Source organism: Chaetomium tenue (genome assembly GCF_020726465.1).
Source record: "Chaetomium tenue strain MPI-SDFR-AT-0079 chromosome Unknown F5144scaffold_5, whole genome shotgun sequence".
In the NCBI taxonomy this organism is placed as follows: domain Eukaryota; kingdom Fungi; phylum Ascomycota; class Sordariomycetes; order Sordariales; family Chaetomiaceae; genus Chaetomium; species Chaetomium tenue.
In genome coordinates this window covers 3610606-3630905 of record NW_027117333.1, presented here as the reverse complement: position 1 = coordinate 3630905, position 20300 = coordinate 3610606, and the positions used below count along the sequence as shown (strand labels likewise).

The following is a 20300-nucleotide window of genomic DNA, read 5'->3' as shown; positions in this document are numbered from 1 at the left end:
ACAGTCAGCCGAGCCCTCCACAGCACAGCGCCTTTTCACTTGGTATTGTGGGTGAGGTTTGGCTCTGCTGGTGTCACGGTTAATCCATCGACCAAAACCCACCCGTCGTTTCGTCTCCAGTTTCCAAAACCAACTGTGTGGCTGGATCCCAGCAAGTTCCGTTGCGACGCTGCCTAGCCGCTTTTGGCACCGTCCTTGATGGTGAGCCCACCACGCTCGCGAGCCTCCCGGATGCTGCCTTCATCCTTGTTGACCATCCTTCATTTCCATCTTGGCCTGGGGGCCTCGAGGCAGTCCTCCTCCGACGGCTGCAAGGGGCCTGTATCACATCCCTCACTGGTGCGGTCGGGCCCTTGCACTTTTTATCTTTCTCGACCGCTGTCATCTGTTTATTCCATTCTCTCTCGGACCCTTTTCTGCGTCTGGTCCTGTGATCCTGTGATCCGGGTGTGGCGGTTTGTTGCGGGTAGACTTGCAAGTTGTCGTCGTCTGAACTTCTCAGCGTCTCCTCTCTCTTCAAAACTTCATTTCGAAACTGCGTGGACTTGGCACCACCGCCTCACTTTCATTTTCTGTTGTACATATTTTCCTGGCTACATTCTTGCCGCCAAGGTATCTCCATCCGCCACTATTTTGGTGTGATCGAGTCGGTCTTCCGGAATTTTTTATTTTTGGCGCTTCTGCTCGTACGACGTCTCTTAAGCCATCGACTCCCCGACTATCAGTCACCAGCCCACGACGGTCCCCGAGCTACCGACTTTCTGGATGCCCAGAGCACAGCACCTCGGACTCCTGCGGGCGCTGCTTGATTTTCTCTTGATCACCAAACTTCAGACGGTGTTGCGGTTGCTTTTGCTAGGAAGCACTGTCCAAAATCCTACCTGTCCCGCTATCCTGAAACGGGGGACTTGTCCGCGCACACCCCGTCTTCTCGTACGTGCACAATCTCATCTTGGGACCCCCCTCCCCCTCCCCTTCCCCCTTTCCCGTTCCCAACTCTGGCCAGTCCCGGACTCCCGGCGTGCCGCCCCTGGATTGCATACTGCGACCCGTCTTGCCGCCGCCCTTGCCTCCCGATTTTGAGGCAGGCTGTTGGTCGAACAAGGACGTAGCAGGACAGGTTGAGCCAGTATCGTCTACTGTTTATGTAGATTGATAGATGCTCCGTTTATCCTGTCTTTGCATTCAACGGCCGATGGGGAGCAAGGGGATGGATGGCTAGTGGCAGTGTGTGGCGACAGGGATGCCCACACGAGTCATCGAAACGCCAAACGTACGTGATGGCACCCTCCCAGCCGGACCCCTTCTGCGATCCGGCTGTTTAGGGGGGGTTTCCACGCTTGCTGCGACCACGGGCAAAGCCACCCTCCCGCTCGAGCCCGCATTGGTCGGGTCATCTTGATCGGGCAAATCTGGCAAAAGGCTTTTCTGGAACAATGTTGCACGGACGACCCTAGCTGCGGCACCCCTCTCTTTCTTTCTCCCGTTGTCACTGTTTCTTGCTGCTTGCTGCTTGCTTCCTTGCTTGCAAGGCCCGCCGGCTGACCACTCTCTCCTTCGGAGGACAGACTGCCTCGCCCTCCTGCCTTCGCGCGGTCGAAGGTCATTGGCCTGCTAACAAAGTCATTCTTTTCTCGTGTTTGCTCTGGTCCGACCCAGCTGGCGCTGTGTTACATGCCTGCTGGTTTCTTTCATTATCGTTCTTCATTGGTATAGATTGCGTTCGTTCGTTCGTTGTTTGCCTGCGGCTACATACACCACCAACCGGTTCCACGACCTTGGGTTCGAAGTTGGGTCCCGCCGTTTGCGCGACCCTGTTGCCGCCGTTTAAACGCTTGGAAAGAAAAGTTGATAGCACACCACCGACTCGCCGAAGGGACTAGTAGATTCCGTTACGAATTGCGGCCTAGGCCCCACGACTACACTCTGGAGACGATCCGCACTGTCGCCACGCCCCCCCTATGCCACTCGGACAGCGGATAAGAGTTGGGAGGATTTCCGAGTATCTGACAGGAGAGAGGTCTAGAGGGGCTCCGCATGTGGCGCGGTATAAGCAGTCCTAGCTAAATGAATCCTCAAGATGGGAGCGATATGGATCGACCAGGGTTGGGATCCATCAGGCGGGCAAGAGAACGCGCCGCCGCGGGCTTACCGAGAGAGGCCATCCCGCCAGAAGAACCTCAAATGGCCCGGCCATCCGCTTCTCGTCAGCCGGCCGCAGGATCGGCGACCGGACGACCGCGAGACGCCCGCCCACAGGCACCCTTCCCGTTGCAGACGAGGGACGGCCAGATCGGCGTGCCCATCTCGAGACCGTCACCAGCTCCGCAATGGCCCTTGCCGGAATCAATCATAGCGCCTACCCAGGTCGACGGCGAGCCGTTTCGACCGCCGCAGGGTAACTCACAACCGCCTCCACGACCCCCGCGCCCGAGCAGGGTACCTTCGATATTGGATGCTTCCAAGGTGCAGGACCACACCCCAGTTTTTCAGTACAGACCCCGATCCGGGAGGGAATCTACCGGCCAGGAGTTGCTGGCAGTACCGGAGACCCCGTCTAGTGCGTCGCGGCCCTCGACCCTATCTTCCGTTGGATCGATCCCCGACTTTCCGCTCCACGCACAAATACCACCCGGGCCGCCGCGGAGGAGTGTCAATCTCGGACCGCCGCCGTCCGCGAGACGGGGCGCTTCCTCATTTTACTCAAACGCCTCGTTTGTCTCCCCGATACCCGAGGAGAGCCCGCGGACCCGGTCTCACACCTCGTTCGCGTCGAGTGCTGCGATGCCGGATAATTGGGGTTCGCCCTCGCCAGGACCGAGCCCCGATTTCCCGGATCCAATTTATGGGGAAGGGGCTGCTGAGGAGGGATACGGAGACGACGACGCGGAGGAGAGCCGGCTAGTAAGGAACGCCAGCATAGGGAAGAGAGCGAAGCCCACGCTGGTGACCGCGGCCCCTCACCGAGGAGCAGATACGGCGGCCCGTGATCAGCGGCCTGGGCCGCAGCCAGTTCAGGGCCCGTTCAAGGATGGGACAGGTTACCTGGAAAACTCGAGCTCGTCTGGCACGATCCCGGTAATGGCAAGGCTGCCCATCGGCATGACCGTGACCCCGGACACCATGCTGAATGCTTATTCCTCTGCGAGCGCTGACGACCCGTCAACAACGTCTCAGCGAACCACGCCGTCCCCTGACCAATCCTCGGCGGACCGGTCCTACAGCCGCTTTTCGGCGATACGGCGGCCACCACGTCTGGATATTGATGCGGTGCGCAAGGCCGAGGCGAGAGGGAGTCTGACCAGTCTCCCAGACCTCATCCGGCGCGCCACGAGACTAGCTGCAAGTCTGGAGAAAGGAAAGAGGCCGGCCAGCCGGGCCGGCGACCTGGACGACTTTCCTGATTACGCCTACGACGGAGAGAAACACCGGTCCGGCCTCTCCGACATGCTGGCGGCCTTTCCCCCACCAGCGCACTTGGCACAAACCAACACCCGCCGCAGCTTCCGGGACAGCCTCCGAGAACAGGTCCAGTCATGGCCTCTCCCTCTTAATTTTAATCGCACCCTCAATACGTCACAACAGGCTGTCCCAACGAGCGACTCAGAATCATCGACGCGGAAACGGAAACGCAAATGCTGCGGCCTTCCCTGCTGGGGATTTATTTTGCTTGTGATTGGCCTCCTGCTCGTGATCGCCGCCGCCGTGGTGATCCCCGTCGAGTTCTTGGTCATCCAGAAGCAGAATGGGGACAACCAAGCACAAGAAGACCTCCAACGATGCCAGCAACAACTGGCATGTGCTAACGGGGGTGCCAACGTGGTCAATGAGGGGGTCTGCTCGTGCTCCTGCGTAAACGGTTTCAGCGGCTCCGACTGCACCGTCGCCGACCAAGTAGGCTGTGCGACCATCACCTTGACTGGCTCCGACGACCAGATCAGCATCGGCGAGGCCATCCCCCGGCTCATCAACCAAGCCCAAACCAACTTCTCCATCCCGCTCTCCGCCCCGGCCATCATCTCGAAGCTCAACACCCAAGAAGACCTCAGCTGCTCCGCCGAAAACGCCCTCGTCACCTTCAACGGCCGCGCCACCCGCGCCGAGCTCAGCGCCCTCTCCGCCCAAACTACGGACGACAACAACAGCCCGGACATCGTAAACGCCAACGCGGCAGCCGTGATAATCGACGGCGTGCTCTACACAACCATCACCATCGTGCTCGCCCCGCTAACCACCTTCACCCTATCCGACAACCCAGCCCCCACCGACGGCGGCGGCACCACCTTCTCAACCACCCTCGACTCAGACGGCAACTTCGCCACCACCTTCTCCGTCAAACCCCCCGCCTCCTCCCAGCCAACCACCACCCCCACGCGCCGCCCCACCGCCACCAGCAAACTCACCACCACCATGACCATGACCTCCGGCACCGGCACCCCCACCCCCACCATCCCCGCCTTTGCCCCCGACGAAGACGCGCTGGACTTTGCGCGCGTCGCGGTGCTGTACATCTTGCAGGAGGACGGGCTGGGCGAGGCCGAGACGGCGCAGGTGGCGCTGCAGCGGTTTCTGGGCGGGCGCGGCGGGGTGGAAGCGGCGAGGAATGTCACGGTGGGAGGAGGACGGTCGGTGGATTTGGTGGGGTTTGTGGTGGATTTGGGAGGGGGGAGGAGGGTTGGTGGTGCTGGCGATGCTGGGGGAATGGTGAGGAGGAAGGCCGTGGGTGGGTTGTTGGCAAGGCGGGGATGGGGATGGGGAGGTGGTGCTGGTGTGGCTTAATGCTGAGGTGAGGTGTGTGTGGTGAGGTTTGTTTAGGTATGGGATGGGATGGCATGGCGTGGGATCACGGGCTGGAGTTGCTATTGGCGGTCCTACTAGGTTGCCACCAACGGCCTTACTTACCCAAGGATTATTTGCTCGTTCGCACAAGAGATGCGACTCTATTCGTGTCACATACCTTTTTTTTTTAGTCATGTTGTACATTAGGTTACCGAGTACCCATCTACCTACTACACAAGCGCAAGGCGCCGGGCGTTCTACATTTTTCTTTACGACAGGGAGCTTATCTCCTGCTGGCGCCGGAGGAATCCAATGGGAATTTACTGGATTCGGTGCTCACATGATTCGTACAACCAACCACCTCACCTCACTAACCTCAGCAGGATCATTTGGATCCCGGCGGCAAGAGTACCACCTACTGCGTCTGTCGACAACCCTGGCCGGGTTTGCATTGCGGCGCGCCTTTCCGAGCTGCCTGGCTCCTTCACGCATGATTGGGAATCCACGGGAGGTCGGTGCTGTTGTTGGCCGTCTGCCTCGGAACCAGGCTGCGTCAACAGTCCGAGACAAGGGCAAGCCGGCCCCCCGGCCATAGCGACCCCTCTTTGTGGATGCGATGACGGAGCACAATGGGGATTGTTGACGCATCAAGAATGATCACTCCCGAGTCGCTCGGAAGGGTTATTTTGAGGGCGGTAAACAATCGGCATGACGATCGCGCCAAGGATGGTTGGGCATGGCATTAAGTTACCTGTTTAGATTGAAACATGTGGGCGGTTCAAGTTTGGGAATGTGATGCTGGGAAGCCAATCCTGGCCAATTTACAGCTGGCAGAGGCGAAGAGTTGGTGGGAATGCTCCTGCCTCAGGCTGCAATTACGTCGTTCTCGGCGCCTGCAATCCCCTGATCCCCTGTCCAGCTTGGCGACCCCCTGCTGCTGACGCCACCCACCGGCTCCGGCAGCTCCGGGGCCTAACAAAGAGACACTACCACACCAACCCATGGCATTGCCGGCCACATTCCATACCTCTCTCCTCGTTTCCAACTCAGTATTTTAGTCTCATCTCACGAGATTTGTTTTTGTTTGTTTTCCCTATCACTGCATCGACACGGCAGAAACACCAACTGTTACAGCGACTAACAAGCCAAGTCGCCTTCGAGTCGAGATACCCCTCACATTAGCGACACCATGTTGCTGAAGCCCCTCACACTGGTGGCGGGCCTTCTCGCCGTCCCAGCCGCGCGAGCATTCCTCGTCCCTCCCGAAGTCAGCGATACCGATATCCAGGTCGCCAACACCATCGACAGCATCGCCTCCCAGATCAACGAGATCCATGTTGACGTCCAGTGCCCCGGTTGCCCGGTCCTGTTGAGGAACAGACGGGGCAAGACCGTCCAGTTCAAGACCAAGTTCCCAAGCCATCTGGAGCTGACTTTCTCCGTCGACCACTTGGCCGACCACGACCGCTTGCTGCTTAACGGTGTCGAACTTTACCCCGCGCACGAGGCGCTGACCACGGCCCTCAAGGCGCCCCAAGTCGTCGACCGAAAGACCAAGGAGAAGACCAAGGAGAAGCGACATCACCCGGATGGCGAGAGACACAAGGGCCGTTATAGGGTTTACCCCCAACCGCAGCAATTGAGCTTTGGCCTAAAGGTCATGCCGGCGGCGAAGGACGCCAAGACTGAGCTTGAGCTGGTGGAAATCGAGTTCCAGATTATCGCAGTCGGTGTTGCCTTCATTGACGGAATCCCCAGCGTCAAGGTCAACCTGATCAAGGATGGCGAAGGCCGCCTGCTCATTTCTAAAGTCGAGAAGGGCGAAGCCAACACGTTCGTCAAGGAGCTCCCCGGCGGTGATGCAAAGGAGTGCACCACGGCGTTGTGCAGATGGATCGCCGCTGCTCGGGAGAAGCTCAAGAGCTTCAAGGGCCACTGCAGCAACAAGGGCGGCGTGGAGGCACCCGTCTCTGGCGAGGCTTCTCACCCCCACTCTCACCCTCATCACCCGGTCGCTGGCCACGGGCACCAGGAGCACCGCTGGGGCAAGCTGCTCAAGCACATGGCCTCACACATTCTGCTTCCCGTGCTCATTGGTATCGTCGCCGGTGTGAGCGTCAGCCTGTAAGTTACCCCCTACTTTTGATATCTTGAATTCTACCCACTGACACAACTTTAGGATCGGCATGGCCGTCGGCACCGTCCTCATTTCCCTCTGGCGCGTCTTCTTCCGCCGCCGCCACCACGGCAGCAGCAGCGGCCATCGTCGTCGCCACTCGCACCACAAGGCCCCCCGCAAGGAGGTCATGCTTGTCGAAGAGGAGAAGGCCGGCCTGATGGAGAACCAGGATGCCCCCCCATCGTACGAAGAGCAGGAGACGGTGAAGACGTCACAGGTCTAGTGCAGAATGCAAAAAAGGGGGCTTGAAAACAGCGGGGTCGTTGGCGTACGACTGCGGGAGGCAAGCAGCGCAGAGGGTTTGTTGAAATGGAATTTCCAGCAGGCGTTTTTGGGTTTCAGCGGTTTGGGGATTGGGTTGGGATTTTGACGGCATTGGGGATACAGAACCTGAGTCTTGATCCCCCACACTCCTTTTTGGGCATTGGGTTGGAGGTTGTATGTGCTCAGTCTAGTCTGAGGTTGGGTTTCCTTTTTTTCCCTTTTTTATACCCATGATACACCCACGCTCCTTCAGCCTTTGACACCAAAAAAACATGGCTTCTTTCCTAGGTCGGGCTTGGTTTGGTCGTTGGCTTCCCCTTTAGGGGCAATAGCAATATATGTCCATTGTTACATTACCATGCGTTGCCATATTACATACTGGACATGGCGATGATTTTACAGAGGCAGAACTTGAGAACCGCTATTTAACGTTAGATTGTATGCTACAGTACAAGTAGATCAAGTTGCAGCCAAGGTGTTGATGTTAGAGAGGGCACTGGGTGGATTCCGCGGCTGATCATCCGCTCCCGTGGATCGGCCCTGCAGCGTGCCGCTGCGAGCAAATGCAGGCAAGCTTGATCTGACTCTAGGCGAGGAGATGGAAATGGGCTTGGAGAAGCGGACTGTGTGGGGACCGACGGCGCGCCGGGTCTCCGCTGCTGGAGTCTTTTTGTTCGGTTCGCTCCGCTGTCAAGAGAGAAGGCCGCCGGACGGGCCGCATGCTGCAGGCTCCACCAGAATATCTCACCCGCCCGCCCCGCCAAGCGCTCCCCGCCTTCAAAACCGGCAGAAAAAATGCTGGGATTTTGTGAACCTCGAGAGTTGTCGCTCGGCTGCCGCAAGTCACTCCTTCCCAACAGCTGCTTTTCGACGCGATATCCTTTTCGGTCATACCTGCCGTCGCAACCCACAACCACATATTTACCATGGGCAAATCATCAAAAAAGAGAGAGCGCACCGACGAGGATGTCGCTGACAACCATGACGCCAAGCCCATTGTCAAGAAGAGCAAGTTCGACAGCACTGGCAAGGCGGAGGTCACCAAGAAGAGCTCCAAGGTGAAGGAAGCCAAGCCCGAGACTATTGCGACCGAAGAGACACCTGAGGAAGCACCCAAAGCCAAGAAGGAGAAGAAGGATAAGAAAGACAAGAAGGACAAGAAAGAAAAGAAGGACAAAAAGGAAAAGAAAGAAAAGAAGAAGTCCAAGAGCAAGGACGCAGCAGCCACTCCCGAGGAATCGGATGAGCCCGCACCAGCAGCTGCACCTTCAGACCCCGAGCCCACGGAGGCCGAGGAGGCTGCCACTAACGGCGCCAACGGAACCAACGGCACCGACAAGAAGAGCAAAAAGAAGAGCAAAAAGGACAAGAAGAAGAAGAGCAGCAGCAACAAAGACGACGACCCCCCCACCACCACCGAAGCCACCAACGACAACGACCCCACCGCCACCAACGGCAAAACCAACCGCTTCATCTGCTTCGTGGGCAACCTGCCCTACAGCGCGACGGCCGAGGCCGTGCGCGCGCACTTCGCCACCCTCCAGCCGACGTCGGTGCGACTACTCACCCAGCGCGACGACCCTTCCAAGTCGCGCGGGATCGCCTTCGTCGAGTTCGCGGGCTACGACCACATGAAGACGTGCCTGAAGAAGTTCCACCACACCGAGTTTGAGGAGCCCGGCGCGAAGGGGCCGCCGAGGAGGATCAATGTGGAGTTGACGTACGTTTTGCTTTTTCTTCATCTCCCTTTGGTTGATCTGATGATGCTGTGTAAGGAGATTGTGGCGCTAACGAATGGCTTCCATGGACAGTGCTGGCGGCGGTGGCAAGACGGCGGCGCGGCAGGACAAGATCAAGCAAAAGAACGCCAAGCTCAACGAGGAGCGGGCGAACCGGATGCAGAGGGAGGAGGAGGCCAAGCTGGAGAAGGCGGCGACTGGAGGCAAGACGCAAGAGCAGCGCGACGAAGACTCGATACACCCGAGCCGGCGCGCGAGGGTCCCGTACGGGAAGAACTGAGGCCTGAGCGGGGAGGGCGGACGGTGGATGAGTACTTACCTCTACGTAAAGATACCCACTTTCTACGGATGCATAGATTTTGTTTTGGTTTTGCCGCGTCATGTCACTGAAGAGAGTAGGGGTAGCATATGGTCTAAGAAAAAGGGAGCCGTCTTTTGCATTCAACCGTGCAGTCATCATCCCGCCGCTGATACGACTCTTGCTTGTTCCTGCTACCAAAAGTTCGTTCGCGGTTACCGACAGGGGAGAAGGCAGAAAACGAGAAAAGCAGATGAGATGAAGGAAGGCCTCTTTGCCTGGGGACAATGCAAACCCGAAACCTTGCATTCGTGGGATAAGGGGCTTTTTCGTGGGAGAAGACTGGCACCCTGAAACCCCGCCGAAGTCTCAAGGTGAACAAATGTGCAAAGACGATGGGATTGCGAGTGATTAGGGCATTAACAATCCCGAGCGAGTATTTCTCTCGCCAAAACAAAACGCCACCCGTTGTTTCGTAGCCTTGAGTAGAGAATCCCCAACTATGTTGTCGACCATTAAAGGGACGCATAGTCTCAAGTGCCAATCCAAAATCAGGTGTAGCGCAGTCGGTAGAGAAGTAGAGATCCCTCCGTTGGGTATAGATGGTGAGGTGTATTATGGGGGTCGTCTCTCGTCGTAGGGATGGGCAGGTCCTTGGGTCTCTGAAGCCGAGGCATTACAGGACCAGGCACTTGGGGGACTTTTTGGCGGGCTTGGCATCTGTTGACCGGTTCGGGTCAAGCACGGCCCTGGGAAGTGATGTTAGCATTTGCAAGCACTTGCACGGCTGGCATACGATGTTGTATTGCCGGGCCAAGTAGTCACTCACCGGATGGCGCTGTCAAAGACCGTCTTGAGGTTCATCTGGGTCAAGGCCGAGCATTCCACATATTTGTAGGCCTTGATCTCCCCGGCACGCTTTGCCCCCATCTGGAAGGTAATGGGAGCCATTCGGTTGGCTGCCAGCCTATCAATGGTCTCCTTGTCTTCGCGCTTGTCGAGCTTGGTGCCCACCAGGATAATCGGAACATTGGGCGCGTGATGGCTGATCTCGGGATACCACTGTGGGTAGGCGGTCAGATCTCAGTCACTAGCTCTGGGCCGAAATCCAACTCACCTTGGCTTCAACGTTGTCAAACGACGGTGGGCTGATCAAGGAAAAGCAAATGAGGAAGACATCGGTCTGGGGGTATGACAGCGGGCGCAGTCTATCGTAGTCTTCTTGTCCAGCGGTATCCCACAACCCCAGGCTGATCGGCTTGCCATCGACCTGTACACTCGCCGAGTAGTTGTCGAACCTGAAGCACAAATGTTAGGATCGCATCGGACAAGGGACTAGGGGGCTGCGCATACACTGTCGGGATGTACTCTCCGGGGAATGCGTTTGTTGTGTACGAGATAAGCAGGCACGTCTGGAACACACGGTCAGCATGTGGGCTGCCTGTCAAGGACTTGTGATGCACATTATCGTACCTTGCCGACAGCACCGTCACCTGTGACAACACACTATGAGAACAAAGCGCAGTTAGTACCTAGGTTGTTTGGGTTGTTTGGGTTGCTGTGGTCGGTCGCCCGACAGCGGGGATGGAAATCCATCGGTAGGTTGGTTATCGCGGCTATGGCTAACGAACCTTGATCGATTGAGTTGTAGACATGGTGTCTGCGGATGTGCGATAGCAAGGATAGAAACTGTTTTGCAGTTCTCCAACGAGCAACCAAAGCAATCAATCGAATGGCGATGGGTCTGGTGTTATCGGTCAACCACGGGAGGTTGGGAAGGGGGAGTTGGGTTGCAGGGTTGCAGGAAGCAAGAGGAGAAAGCACGGAAGAATTGCGCTGTGAAGTTGGCCCACCGCCTTGCTAGGTACTTCGGTCGACTGGAGATGGGTGTGTGGATGTGATTCGATACTTGGGAACGGAGGAGGCGGGATGCAAAGCTGCAAGCAAGGTTAGAAGATGTCTTTTCTTGCCACCGGTTGCAAAGTTTTGAGTGCTAAGAACAAAAGCAGTGGAAGAAAGCAAATTCAGGCGCGGTGCATGGAAGTGAAAGGTGGGAAACAGCGGTCCAGCGTTGGACTTGAGGGCCGGGGCCGGGCGGGCATCAGGCGAACGGACTGTCTCCAGATGGGGACGGTGAGTCGTCGGGGATAAAAAGGAGCCAGCACTGTGTGGAAGGGGCCTGTAAGGTGGCTGCCCAGTCGCGGGCTGCTCCACGGCACCCAGTGGCGCACCGCCTGCAGGCGATGGCGGCTCACACAGGCGTGGGGCGGGGGTTGCAGTGGAGTGCTGTCCTTCTCGCACGGCGCACCATCGTCTTGGCAGCGCCATGTCCTGTTTTGTCGGCTGGTGGTTTTGCCTTTGCCATTGGGGTCATTGGAAGCAACCACGGGCGGACACCACGCAAGGGGTTGTAACACGTTCGGCGTCAACCCATTGAGAGCCAGTTGAAACGACTGGGAAACAGGTGGGCCACGGATACCGGCAAGAAGGCGAAGAAGCGAAGCTCACAGGTTTGGAACCGGCACAACTTGAACCATCCAGGAACGGCCAAGCACAGCTCTGCGATGTGATCTGCACACGGAATGTACCTAGATGTACCGCCCATCCCCACTAGCTTCATCTTCAAAAACAGACAACTTGATGGAAGATCTGTGGCTGGGCATGGTAGAACTCACACTCTGCAAACACTGGTGCTGCTGTACAAGCCTTTGTTCTAGGGGCAGCGTTGTAGGATGGATGGTATGATCCAGACAAAGTTCAAGACCGGTAAAGATGGGCAAGAGACAAGGAACGGTGGATCTGTGCTTCGAAACGTCAAAGATGTGCTACTGGCGGGCTAGGCACTCTTCCGAAGCCTTGCATGACAAGGATGGAAGTGGTTAAAGTCGAGGCTAAACGCCTAGGAATATGTGGAAATCTGAAAGGGAGTGGGAAAAAAAAAAAGCAGAGATTGGGATGAAAAGAAGAGAAACTGTCAAAGAAACTGATGATATGGGAGCATCATCAGCCCAGAATCCAGGCTGTGTTGTCTCGTGGCCTGCTTCAACCAAGCCAGGCCTGATGCCCGCGACCATCGGGAAGACATCGTATGAAATGCATACCCGATCCTCTCACAACAGCGGCGCCCTTGCTTCGCCGTCGGAATCCAGGGAGTGCGGCCCATGCCATCCGTTGTGTGAGAGGGTCTCGATAGAATAACTGCGACCTCGGGGTACATCGATATGTACCTACCCATGTCCTGCGCAGTACCCAAGGTGCAGCAGTTCTCATCAAATTGGTTTCCAAGAAGTTGGCACGTCAAAAGTCACCTGAACCACATCAACTCAGCTTCCAACCACACATCCCTTGCATCTGCAATTGTTCGCGCCGATGGGGGATTCCAACAATCCGATGATTGGTATCGAGCCTAGAAAGACTCGGGATCCAAGCGCTGTTACATTTGCGGCAGGTCTGTAACGAAGGTGATCTGGCAATGCAGCCTATGAGAGAGCCGGTGAAGTTGTGGCGGGTATGACGGCCCAGCAGCTGGCCAAGGCGGAAACACGGTTCTCCTGATTTGTCTCGTTAACCACGCCTGTGGCCGTGCTCGACGGGTCTGATCCCGTCATCGAATAGAGGAGCGAATTAGGCCCTCCGCCTCTTCCCCAAGCACCAAGCCCATCACTGGCGATGCGGGTGGTGGGGCAAAACGAGGTTATCCAGGGATGGCAAGACATATCCAACACGACCTCGAGCCCCGCAGGTTCCCATGCGGGCTGTTGCTAAGACTGGGTCACGGCCAGAGGGCACGGCGGCAGTCAAAGACATGCCTTGCAGCATGCAGCGCTAACTTGTCCAGTATGAGGAGATTTGAGACAAAAGCAATGCAGAAGGTATCGTAAATGTAGAGATGATTCTGACGGTGGACGACATGTCTAAATGGAAAACAGCCCGAGCTAAAAATAAAATAAAGCCTTGAGCCGACATCTGAGGTCAGATGCCGAGCAGCAGGAGCTTTCCGCTGGAAGTTGGCAAGGCGCAACAACTCACCAAGCGGATGGATTGGGGTGAGTGGGTTGGTGGGGCATTCTGGCTTATCGGTGTTATCGCCCCACGCTTATCCAAATCTGGAAGTACGTACACAATGATGCAACGGCAGGCCAGCCAGTTTGAGCGCGTGTCATAGTTCAAGCAACATCCATCCCATCGCCCGGGGACAAATGAGGGAAGCGAACTCGGTCACAAAGCCACCAAAGCCCACCCACAGGACGATCAACACGCCCCTATCAAGAATAGCGACAAGAAATCGCCCACAATGGCCCGGGAAAGCCGGCGCCCCGACGCGACACCGACACGGCGGGCGTCGAGCGCGGAACCGCTAGCTTCGATCGGCGGCCGGCGCTCGATAATGATGGTCAGAACACCGGGGAGCCAAGCCCGCGGCGGCCTGCCACGCCCACCACCGCAGGGTCTCTCAGCATCCGGCCGGAAGATAGCACCCCCTACACCACACGCGCGCGCCGCCTTCCGGACCATCGACTCGCGGCGGGCGGCCATCTTCACGCCGCACCGCACCCGCCGCAAGAGCGTGCGCGAGGTCCGCGATTCGCCGCGGGACTTCTTGCTGTCGCTCGGGCGGGTGCTGGCAAGGACCACCGAGGTGATCACGACGTCCTCGTCGCCTAGCGAGGAGGAGAGGGGGCCTACCTCGGATGGGGGAAATGACACGACGCTCGGGTCAATTAGTGGCGTGGACTACGACGACGATGACGAGGAGCTTCCGAAGCGTCCGCGGCTCTCGCTCCCTATTGGCGACGAGGACGACGACGACAGCGACGATATCCAGCCGCATCGCTCGGTGGTGTTTGATGATGATAATAACTTTACGCTCCAGTCGATTGAGATGCCGCGGCGTGCCATTAGCGAGCAGCCCGGGGGGCGGTTCTCGATGGACAATACACGGATGAGCGACTATTTTAATATGAACGATATGCTGCATAGCGAGGATATTGGCGTCGACTCGGGATTCTTTCCGCCGACAGCTGTGTTGGATGATGGCATCACCATGGGGTTGGAGGAACTGCCATCCCCTGAACGGTGCGTTTGGCTTGTTGATTGACGGTACGGAGGGAATACTAACTTGACTTGATTACAGACTGGATTCGGATGACCGGCGTGACTTTGGCCGGGAAAGCGATTTCGGCATCGAGATACCAGTCGGAGAGATTAACGAGAGCACGTTCATGATTGCGCCCCAGGTCGAGGAATCACCGGACCGACCTCAAGTTGACGATGATCAGCCGATGTACGACGACTTTGCGCCTCTCATTGACCAACGAAGCGACGACTTTGACGATGAAGATCTCCTAGGAGAAGTCCCGTACTTGGAAGACGAGGCTGTGGAAAGCCGAACAGCGGCGCTGCAGGATGAGACAGGGTTTGAAACAACAACTTTTGCGAGGGCCGAGGCGCGTGGGTCGGTGAAGAGAACTATCAAAGTATCGAAATACGGCATCGAGTATCCTTCTTTGCCGCCAGCAGTCGTAAAACGGCTCGCCCAGAACTTCGCAAAGGCCGGCGGAATCAAGGGGAAGATCACGCCAGATGCCATGAAGTCCATCATGCAGGCTTCGGACTGGTTTTTTGAACAGATGAGCGAGGATCTTCAAGCTTACGCGAAACACGCCGGCCGCAAAACCATTGATGAGAGCGATGTGCTCACCCTAATGAAGAGGTATGGTACAATCTATCACTGGGTATCTCGAATAAGGTTACATATGATGCTGACACTTTTACCTTTCAGGCAACGTCAGATCAATCCAAATACTACACCATTCGCGCTTGCACAACGCAACCTCCCTAGAGAGTTGCTGCAAGAGTTGCGAATGCCACCCCCGATTATCCCAAAGAAACGGCGCAAAGTTAAGGGAGGAGATGATGACGACGTCACTTGAATGAAGCCCGGACGAGTCAGTTAATCGTCATTACCACTTCGTCTGATGGCGGACACGCCGTGTGACGTCAGTTGGCGGCTTTTTGACCACCATGTAAAACATGATGGAGGTGGCCGCCGCAAGACCATACCTACACCAGTTAGTCGGTTGTCGGGAGGCAAAAGAGCGCCGAGTCATGACTACGGGCATGGGGATCCCGCGAGTGTGCGAGACTTACCACGTAAAAATGTACTGTGCGTGGTTGTTGCGGAGGTTCACCTCAGCCGGCCTCCCGATGGGAACGCCACGGTCATGGTAATCTAGGAACTGGAAGTAATCCGGTTCTAATCGCGATGTCAGTATCCTTATCAAACCATAGCCATAGCCAATGAACAATATTAGGCAACCCACCCATTGTCTGCTCAATCCAAACAGCCTGGCTCCCCGTCAACGCCGCCATCTGTTGCACATCCGGGAAATAGAACTCCCTCTTATCCGGCCGATTCACAGGCGTAAACATATTCTTCTTCCACGGCTGCCTCAGCATCCCCTCCACTCGCACCTCACCCTGCGGCAACCCCGCCGGCCTCTTGCTCTGCTCCGCATTCGCCTTGGAGATCCAACCCCGATTAACTAGCACCTTAGCCCCGTCATCCCCCTCCCGCTCCAGCGGCGTCACCACAATGTAGCCCTGTTCGCCGTCGCGCATGCGCGGGCCCACCAACATCTCCTGGTCGTGCCGGAACCGGCCCGTCACGTACACGCGCCGGAAGTCGAACTCGGCGATCGCGGAGGGGTCTACTCGTGGCGGTAGGGGGAGGGGAGGGCGCACGATCCGGTCTTCGCATTTGGCGATCAGGTCGGTTTTCCATTCGAGGCGTTTGACTTGCCATGTGCCGAGGATGAAGGCGGTTATGGGGATGATGGCTGTGCGGGGGCCCCCGGGGAGGGGGGTTGGTGTTAGTGGTTGTGTTTGTATGTGTGTGCGTGTGGTGGGAGGGACGGGAAAGGGGCCGGAGTTAGGTACCCAGGATGATTAGGCCGGGGCCGTGTTTGCGGCCTGCTCGCACAAGCTCGGGCGGGTTATCGACGATCGAGGTGAAGCCCGGGTCGTCGGCTGCTTGCTTCGGGCGTCGCGGGGTACTCGAGATGGGTCGACGGGGAGGTAGGCGGGTTGTTGAGGAGCTTGGTTGTGGCCATCTGGTAAATATCTTGCCAATTGGCCTCGACTGCGTCTGCAGTGAATGCAGGATTCGTGTAGATGCTCGACTGGCCGCCATGTTGTCAGCTATTCGAGGGCCCCAATTTCAAGATTTCGCTTGATCTCGGTATCGGCAGACGGGGGTTGTGTCGCTCTGCCATGGAGCAGGAGCTTGGGCCGCCGGGAGGTCGGGTTAGAGCCTGGCCGGGCGGCTGCACCCCGCCGCTTAAAGGTAAGCAAGCCCACTAACATGGGTTGTTACCCGCTCTCAGCCGCTGAGGTGTCTCTTCCAGCCCCCTCTGTCATTCAAAGCTCCATTCATCAAGCCAACTTGCAGGAGCAGTCAACATATCTTACCACTAACATCATCGCGACGCCTAGGCTTTCTCCACTAATTCAACTTCATAATATAACCCGCTCCCATTAGTCTGCCATGCTTCAACTTTATCTTTGACCTCATCGATATTTTGATATTGGACAGAAACTAAACGGAAGCGACGGAGCGGATCAGCCGGATACTACCAGCCTAGCGTCTCATCGTTGAGCATGGCTTTCTTTGAGGGCACCCTTCAAGAGGGCATTGCGGCCGCCCTGCAACAGTCAAAGTCTGTCATGTGCTTCGTTACAGGTCAGATAGAACACACCGCAGCTCCAATAGAATACCAACTGACAGCTCCTAGATGGCGAGGCTGAGAGTCAAACATGGGAGCTTCGATACTTCCTCGACGAAACAGTGAGTTCCCTCCAATTGGCTTGTTCTTAGCGTGAAATGGCTCTGATTCGGGGCCGACTATTAGCTCAGACCGATGCTTGAAAGCAACGCGGTGTCTCTTCGTTTGGTGGCGGGCTCACAAGAAGAGGGGTTTCTTAAGCAACTCTACCCTGTGCCACAAAAGCCCACCGTAGTGATTATTAGGTTAGCTCCCAACCCGCAAGAGAAATGGAGTGAAGTCTAATCAAGTTCAGGGACGGCCAACTCAAGGAGTATATCGCTGCTGGTGCCTCCAAGGAAGATTTTCTGAAGAGGATGAAGGTGGCACTTACGCCAACGGAATCTACCCCTGACCAACCGCTTCCTTCTCAAGCCACACCTCTCCAACCACCTGTCATCCCGGCACCGGATTCTGCCACCAACCAGGCAAGCCATGCCGAGGAATCCTCGTCTAGTAGCTCGGGCCAGGCCATCCCACCATCTACCACCAATTCTCGAGTGCAGTCCATGTTGGCTGCAAGGGCTGCAAGGGTTCTCGAGCAAAAGAAGAAGGACGAAGCAGAGGCGAAGCGGCAAGGCGCCGAGAAGGGCAAGGCAAAAGACGAGGCTGGAGCAAGTGTGCCAAAGAAGACCGATGAACAGAGCAAGCACGCCGCCGCCCTCAAAAAGAAGCAGCGCGAGGCGCGGGAGGAGCGGGAGCGTATCCTCAAAGCAATCGAGGACGACAAGGTCGCACGGAAAGCCCAACGGGAAGAGGAAGCGGCCGCCCGGAGGATGTCCATGGTTTCCGAGAAACCCGACCTAGCCGCGCTGACGAAGGTCTCTTCGTCCGCAGGCCGGCTAAGCGAGCACTGCGCCATCCAAGCTCGCCTGTTTGACGGCTCGACAATCCGCCACCGCTTCTCTAGCAGCGACACGCTTACGGACGTGAGGAAGTGGGTTGATGAGAATCGTGGGGACAGTAAGGACGCCTACTCCTTCAAGGTGCTCCTGACGCCGTTGCCGAGCAAGACCATTGATGTCACCGAGGAGGACAAATCTCTCCAGGCACTGGAGCTGGCCCCTTCTTCGACTCTGATTCTCCTGCGTGTGCCCAAGTTCAAGGTCGCCTATTCAACCTCGCCGGGGCCCGCGGCGGGAGAACCTCAGGGCAACATCTTCCAGCGGCTTATTGCTTACTTCTTGGCTATCATCACCGGCTTCTTCAGCACCATTTCCGCGTTCGTCTCGAGCTTCTTGAGCATGGGCGGGCCGTCGGGAGCTCCAGGGTCTAGTACTGCACAAGCTACCGGTTCTCAGAGCCAGGTGGCCGCGGATGCAGCCAGGCGGCGTGCTGGGCGGATAGCGGGGATGGATCATGCAGAGGGGCGGCGGAACGACCAGCAATTCTACAACGGCAATTCTGTGAGTGCCCCCGTCTTTTGAAGAAATCTGTGTACCGAGTGCTAACCGGATTAGACCAATTTCCAGCCGAGGTCAGATGATGGGGAGTAGTTTTTTGATTGACTGCTGTGTGGTGGGAGATTTCTGTCTAGTCGCAGCACAGACTAGCGAATGAAGAGCGGAATACGTGTTGCATGGCTCTACGATACAGTGATTGGAGTTTGGGGTTGGTGCCAAACCCGCCTTCTCCCTCAGGCTGCCGGACCTGCCCACCCGGCATAGATTACACCTCCCAGTCCATTATCCACCTTCCCAGCACCCCTTCTAGACCAACTTAGTATTGGCTAGCCGCAGCCTGGCAAGCTTTCTAGACAACAAATGCCATTAGCATCATACGAATACACACAAAACTTCTCTCTCCGGGGAGAGGGGAGGGTACCATGTGGGGGGGAAGGAACAAGGGTAGAAAAAGAAAAACGTACCAACTGCTCCAGATACCACCCGCAGATCTGCATGTTGCCGCTCTGCTCGTCCATGCACTTGGTGAACTGCTCCGTCGCCCCCGCACAGTTATTGCCCCACGAGCTGTTGTTGGTCTGCGCCGTCTGCGCCTGTGTCGCGGCCGAGGGCTCCGCGGGGGCCGAGCTGCCGCCAAAGAGCCCGCCCAGGCTGTTGCCGAGCATGTTGCCGACTGTGGAGCCAATTGCGACGCCGCTGTGTAAAGGGGGTGAGTGTTAGTTATGCTATCTCTGTCTGTGTGTCTATGTGTCTGGCTGGCGGGCTGGCTAGCCGCTGGACTTTTGGGGAGGGAGGGGAGGATGCGGAGAGGATGAACGTACGCAGCGGTGCTGGCCATCTGGCCCATGAGGCCGGGCCCCTGGGATCCGGAGGTGGGGGTCGGGGACTGGGGGGCAGAGTTGTGGGCGCCGGGCGCGGCGTAAGTGGTGGCCGGGCGGGTTTGCTGCTGCTGGGTCGGGGAGGTCGCCGAGCGAGCGGGCACCATGGGCCGGGACGGGGCCGAGCGGCCGGAGGACCTGGACTGGCGGGGCATGGTGATTGTGTGGGTTTGGGTGTGTGAGTATTGGTGTGGGTTTGGAAGTTTATTTGCGTGGACCGGAGGATTGACGATTGAGGCGGGTGCGGTAGTTTGGAGTGGGAGATATTTTGCCGGAAGTCGGGAAGGCCGACGCGATTTGGTATTGACCATTTGCGTTGCTGGCCTCCGGCACGTCCGCCTGGAAGCCAATAGAAGCTCGCCGACGGATCCATAATTGCCCCGGTCGGAACTCTGGATTGCCGGCATCGAACCACTTCACTGGGTTAGGGTTTAACTACTAGTGTTGTTGTATCACATGTGAGGGCAAATCTACCTTGATGAGTCGGAAAGTAATCCTGTCGTGGTTGCAGAAAATGGCTACAGAGTTAAGATTCAAGATATAACTAGCGTGGAAATCTAATGCTCCAAGCTCTTCACCCTCTCAGCATGGGTGTTAACTCGCAGGGTTGTTTCGCCAACATCAACATCGGTGGTTGTGATGGAGGGGATAAACAACAAGAGGGAGTCAAGCGGTGTCTGAATTGGTCTTAAGAGTGCGCCCGGGCAAGAACTGACCGATCGCACAATATAGGGAAGGCGCGCAAAGTTGACTTCCAACGAGGACCACCACCTGACTGGGTAGCCCAGCGGTTAGGAGGTGGCCTCGGCCCACGGGCCAGCTAGTTCACCATCCCCAAAATCCCGGCCGTAAGGGAGGCTATAGGTTCGAATCATGATGCTACCGTGGGTTTTTCTGGGAGGTATCGGGGCGCCGGTAGAGTCTTCCACTTCAGAAC

The 20300-nt window shown here is 57.1% G+C and overlaps 8 protein-coding genes across 8 annotated transcripts; 5 read left to right on the top strand and 3 right to left on the bottom strand.

Moving 5' to 3' along the window:
* Window positions 1–2184: 2184 nt before the first annotated feature.
* Window positions 2185–4779, top strand: F5144DRAFT_594533 (uncharacterized protein; the record flags this gene model as incomplete). The annotated part of the gene is made up of 1 exon (XM_066790591.1): window positions 2185–4779. One exon carries the CDS (start codon window positions 2185–2187, stop codon window positions 4777–4779), a length of 2595 nt encoding a protein of 864 aa, XP_066641938.1.
* Window positions 4780–5968: 1189 nt separating this feature from the next.
* On the top strand, window positions 5969–7181 carry F5144DRAFT_549832 (uncharacterized protein; the record flags this gene model as incomplete). Its single annotated transcript, XM_066787605.1, has 2 exons — window positions 5969–6903; window positions 6959–7181. The coding sequence occupies 2 exons, from the start codon at window positions 5969–5971 to the stop codon at window positions 7179–7181; spliced, it is 1158 nt and encodes a 385-aa protein (XP_066641937.1).
* A 529-nt stretch (window positions 7182–7710) lies between these two features.
* F5144DRAFT_579325 (uncharacterized protein) lies at window positions 7711–9371 on the top strand. Its single transcript, XM_066789323.1, has 2 exons — window positions 7711–8942; window positions 9034–9371. Exons 1-2 carry the CDS (start codon window positions 8149–8151, stop codon window positions 9239–9241), a joined length of 1002 nt encoding a protein of 333 aa, XP_066641936.1. The 5' UTR covers window positions 7711–8148; the 3' UTR covers window positions 9242–9371.
* A 713-nt stretch (window positions 9372–10084) lies between these two features.
* On the bottom strand, window positions 10085–10914 carry F5144DRAFT_594531 (ras-related protein; the record flags this gene model as incomplete). The annotated part of the gene is made up of 5 exons (XM_066790590.1): window positions 10085–10321; window positions 10377–10557; window positions 10613–10671; window positions 10733–10765; window positions 10891–10914. 5 exons carry the CDS (start codon window positions 10912–10914, stop codon window positions 10085–10087), a joined length of 534 nt encoding a protein of 177 aa, XP_066641935.1.
* A 2321-nt stretch (window positions 10915–13235) lies between these two features.
* On the top strand, window positions 13236–15337 carry F5144DRAFT_311809 (centromere kinetochore component CENP-T-domain-containing protein). Its single transcript, XM_066783981.1, has 2 exons — window positions 13236–14335; window positions 14394–15337. The coding sequence occupies exons 1-2, from the start codon at window positions 13554–13556 to the stop codon at window positions 15190–15192; spliced, it is 1581 nt and encodes a 526-aa protein (XP_066641934.1). The 5' UTR covers window positions 13236–13553; the 3' UTR covers window positions 15193–15337.
* On the bottom strand, window positions 14951–16605 carry F5144DRAFT_579314 (SURF1 family-domain-containing protein). Its single transcript, XM_066789322.1, has 4 exons — window positions 16199–16605; window positions 15583–16098; window positions 15410–15515; window positions 14951–15322 (listed from the first exon to the last, which is right to left on the bottom strand). The coding sequence occupies exons 1-4, from the start codon at window positions 16449–16451 to the stop codon at window positions 15223–15225; spliced, it is 975 nt and encodes a 324-aa protein (XP_066641933.1). The 5' UTR covers window positions 16452–16605; the 3' UTR covers window positions 14951–15222.
* A 313-nt stretch (window positions 16606–16918) lies between these two features.
* F5144DRAFT_604698 (uncharacterized protein) lies at window positions 16919–18578 on the top strand (the record flags this gene model as incomplete). The annotated part of the gene is made up of 5 exons (XM_066791368.1): window positions 16919–17000; window positions 17053–17105; window positions 17170–17288; window positions 17339–18488; window positions 18543–18578. The coding sequence occupies 5 exons, from the start codon at window positions 16919–16921 to the stop codon at window positions 18576–18578; spliced, it is 1440 nt and encodes a 479-aa protein (XP_066641932.1).
* A 223-nt stretch (window positions 18579–18801) lies between these two features.
* On the bottom strand, window positions 18802–19518 carry F5144DRAFT_549826 (uncharacterized protein; the record flags this gene model as incomplete). Its single annotated transcript, XM_066787604.1, has 3 exons — window positions 18802–18834; window positions 18950–19181; window positions 19307–19518. The coding sequence occupies 3 exons, from the start codon at window positions 19516–19518 to the stop codon at window positions 18802–18804; spliced, it is 477 nt and encodes a 158-aa protein (XP_066641931.1).
* Window positions 19519–20300: the final 782 nt, after the last annotated feature.

Coding starts and splice junctions, on each gene's coding strand:
- F5144DRAFT_579325 (XM_066789323.1), top strand. CDS start 8,149: ATGGGCAAATCATCAAAAAAGAGAGAGCGCACCGACGAGGATGTCGCT. Junction 8,943..9,033: donor AGGATCAATGTGGAGTTGAC/GTACGTTTTGCT, acceptor TTCCATGGACAG/TGCTGGCGGCGGTGGCAAGA.
- F5144DRAFT_311809 (XM_066783981.1), top strand. CDS start 13,554: ATGGCCCGGGAAAGCCGGCGCCCCGACGCGACACCGACACGGCGGGCG. Junction 14,336..14,393: donor GAACTGCCATCCCCTGAACG/GTGCGTTTGGCT, acceptor ACTTGATTACAG/ACTGGATTCGGATGACCGGC.
- F5144DRAFT_579314 (XM_066789322.1), bottom strand. CDS start 16,451: ATGGCGGCCAGTCGAGCATCTACACGAATCCTGCATTCACTGCAGACG. Junction 16,099..16,198: donor CCCCGGCCTAATCATCCTGG/GTACCTAACTCC, acceptor GCCCCCGCACAG/CCATCATCCCCATAACCGCC. Junction 15,323..15,409: donor GCACAGTACATTTTTACGTG/GTAAGTCTCGCA, acceptor TAACTGGTGTAG/GTATGGTCTTGCGGCGGCCA.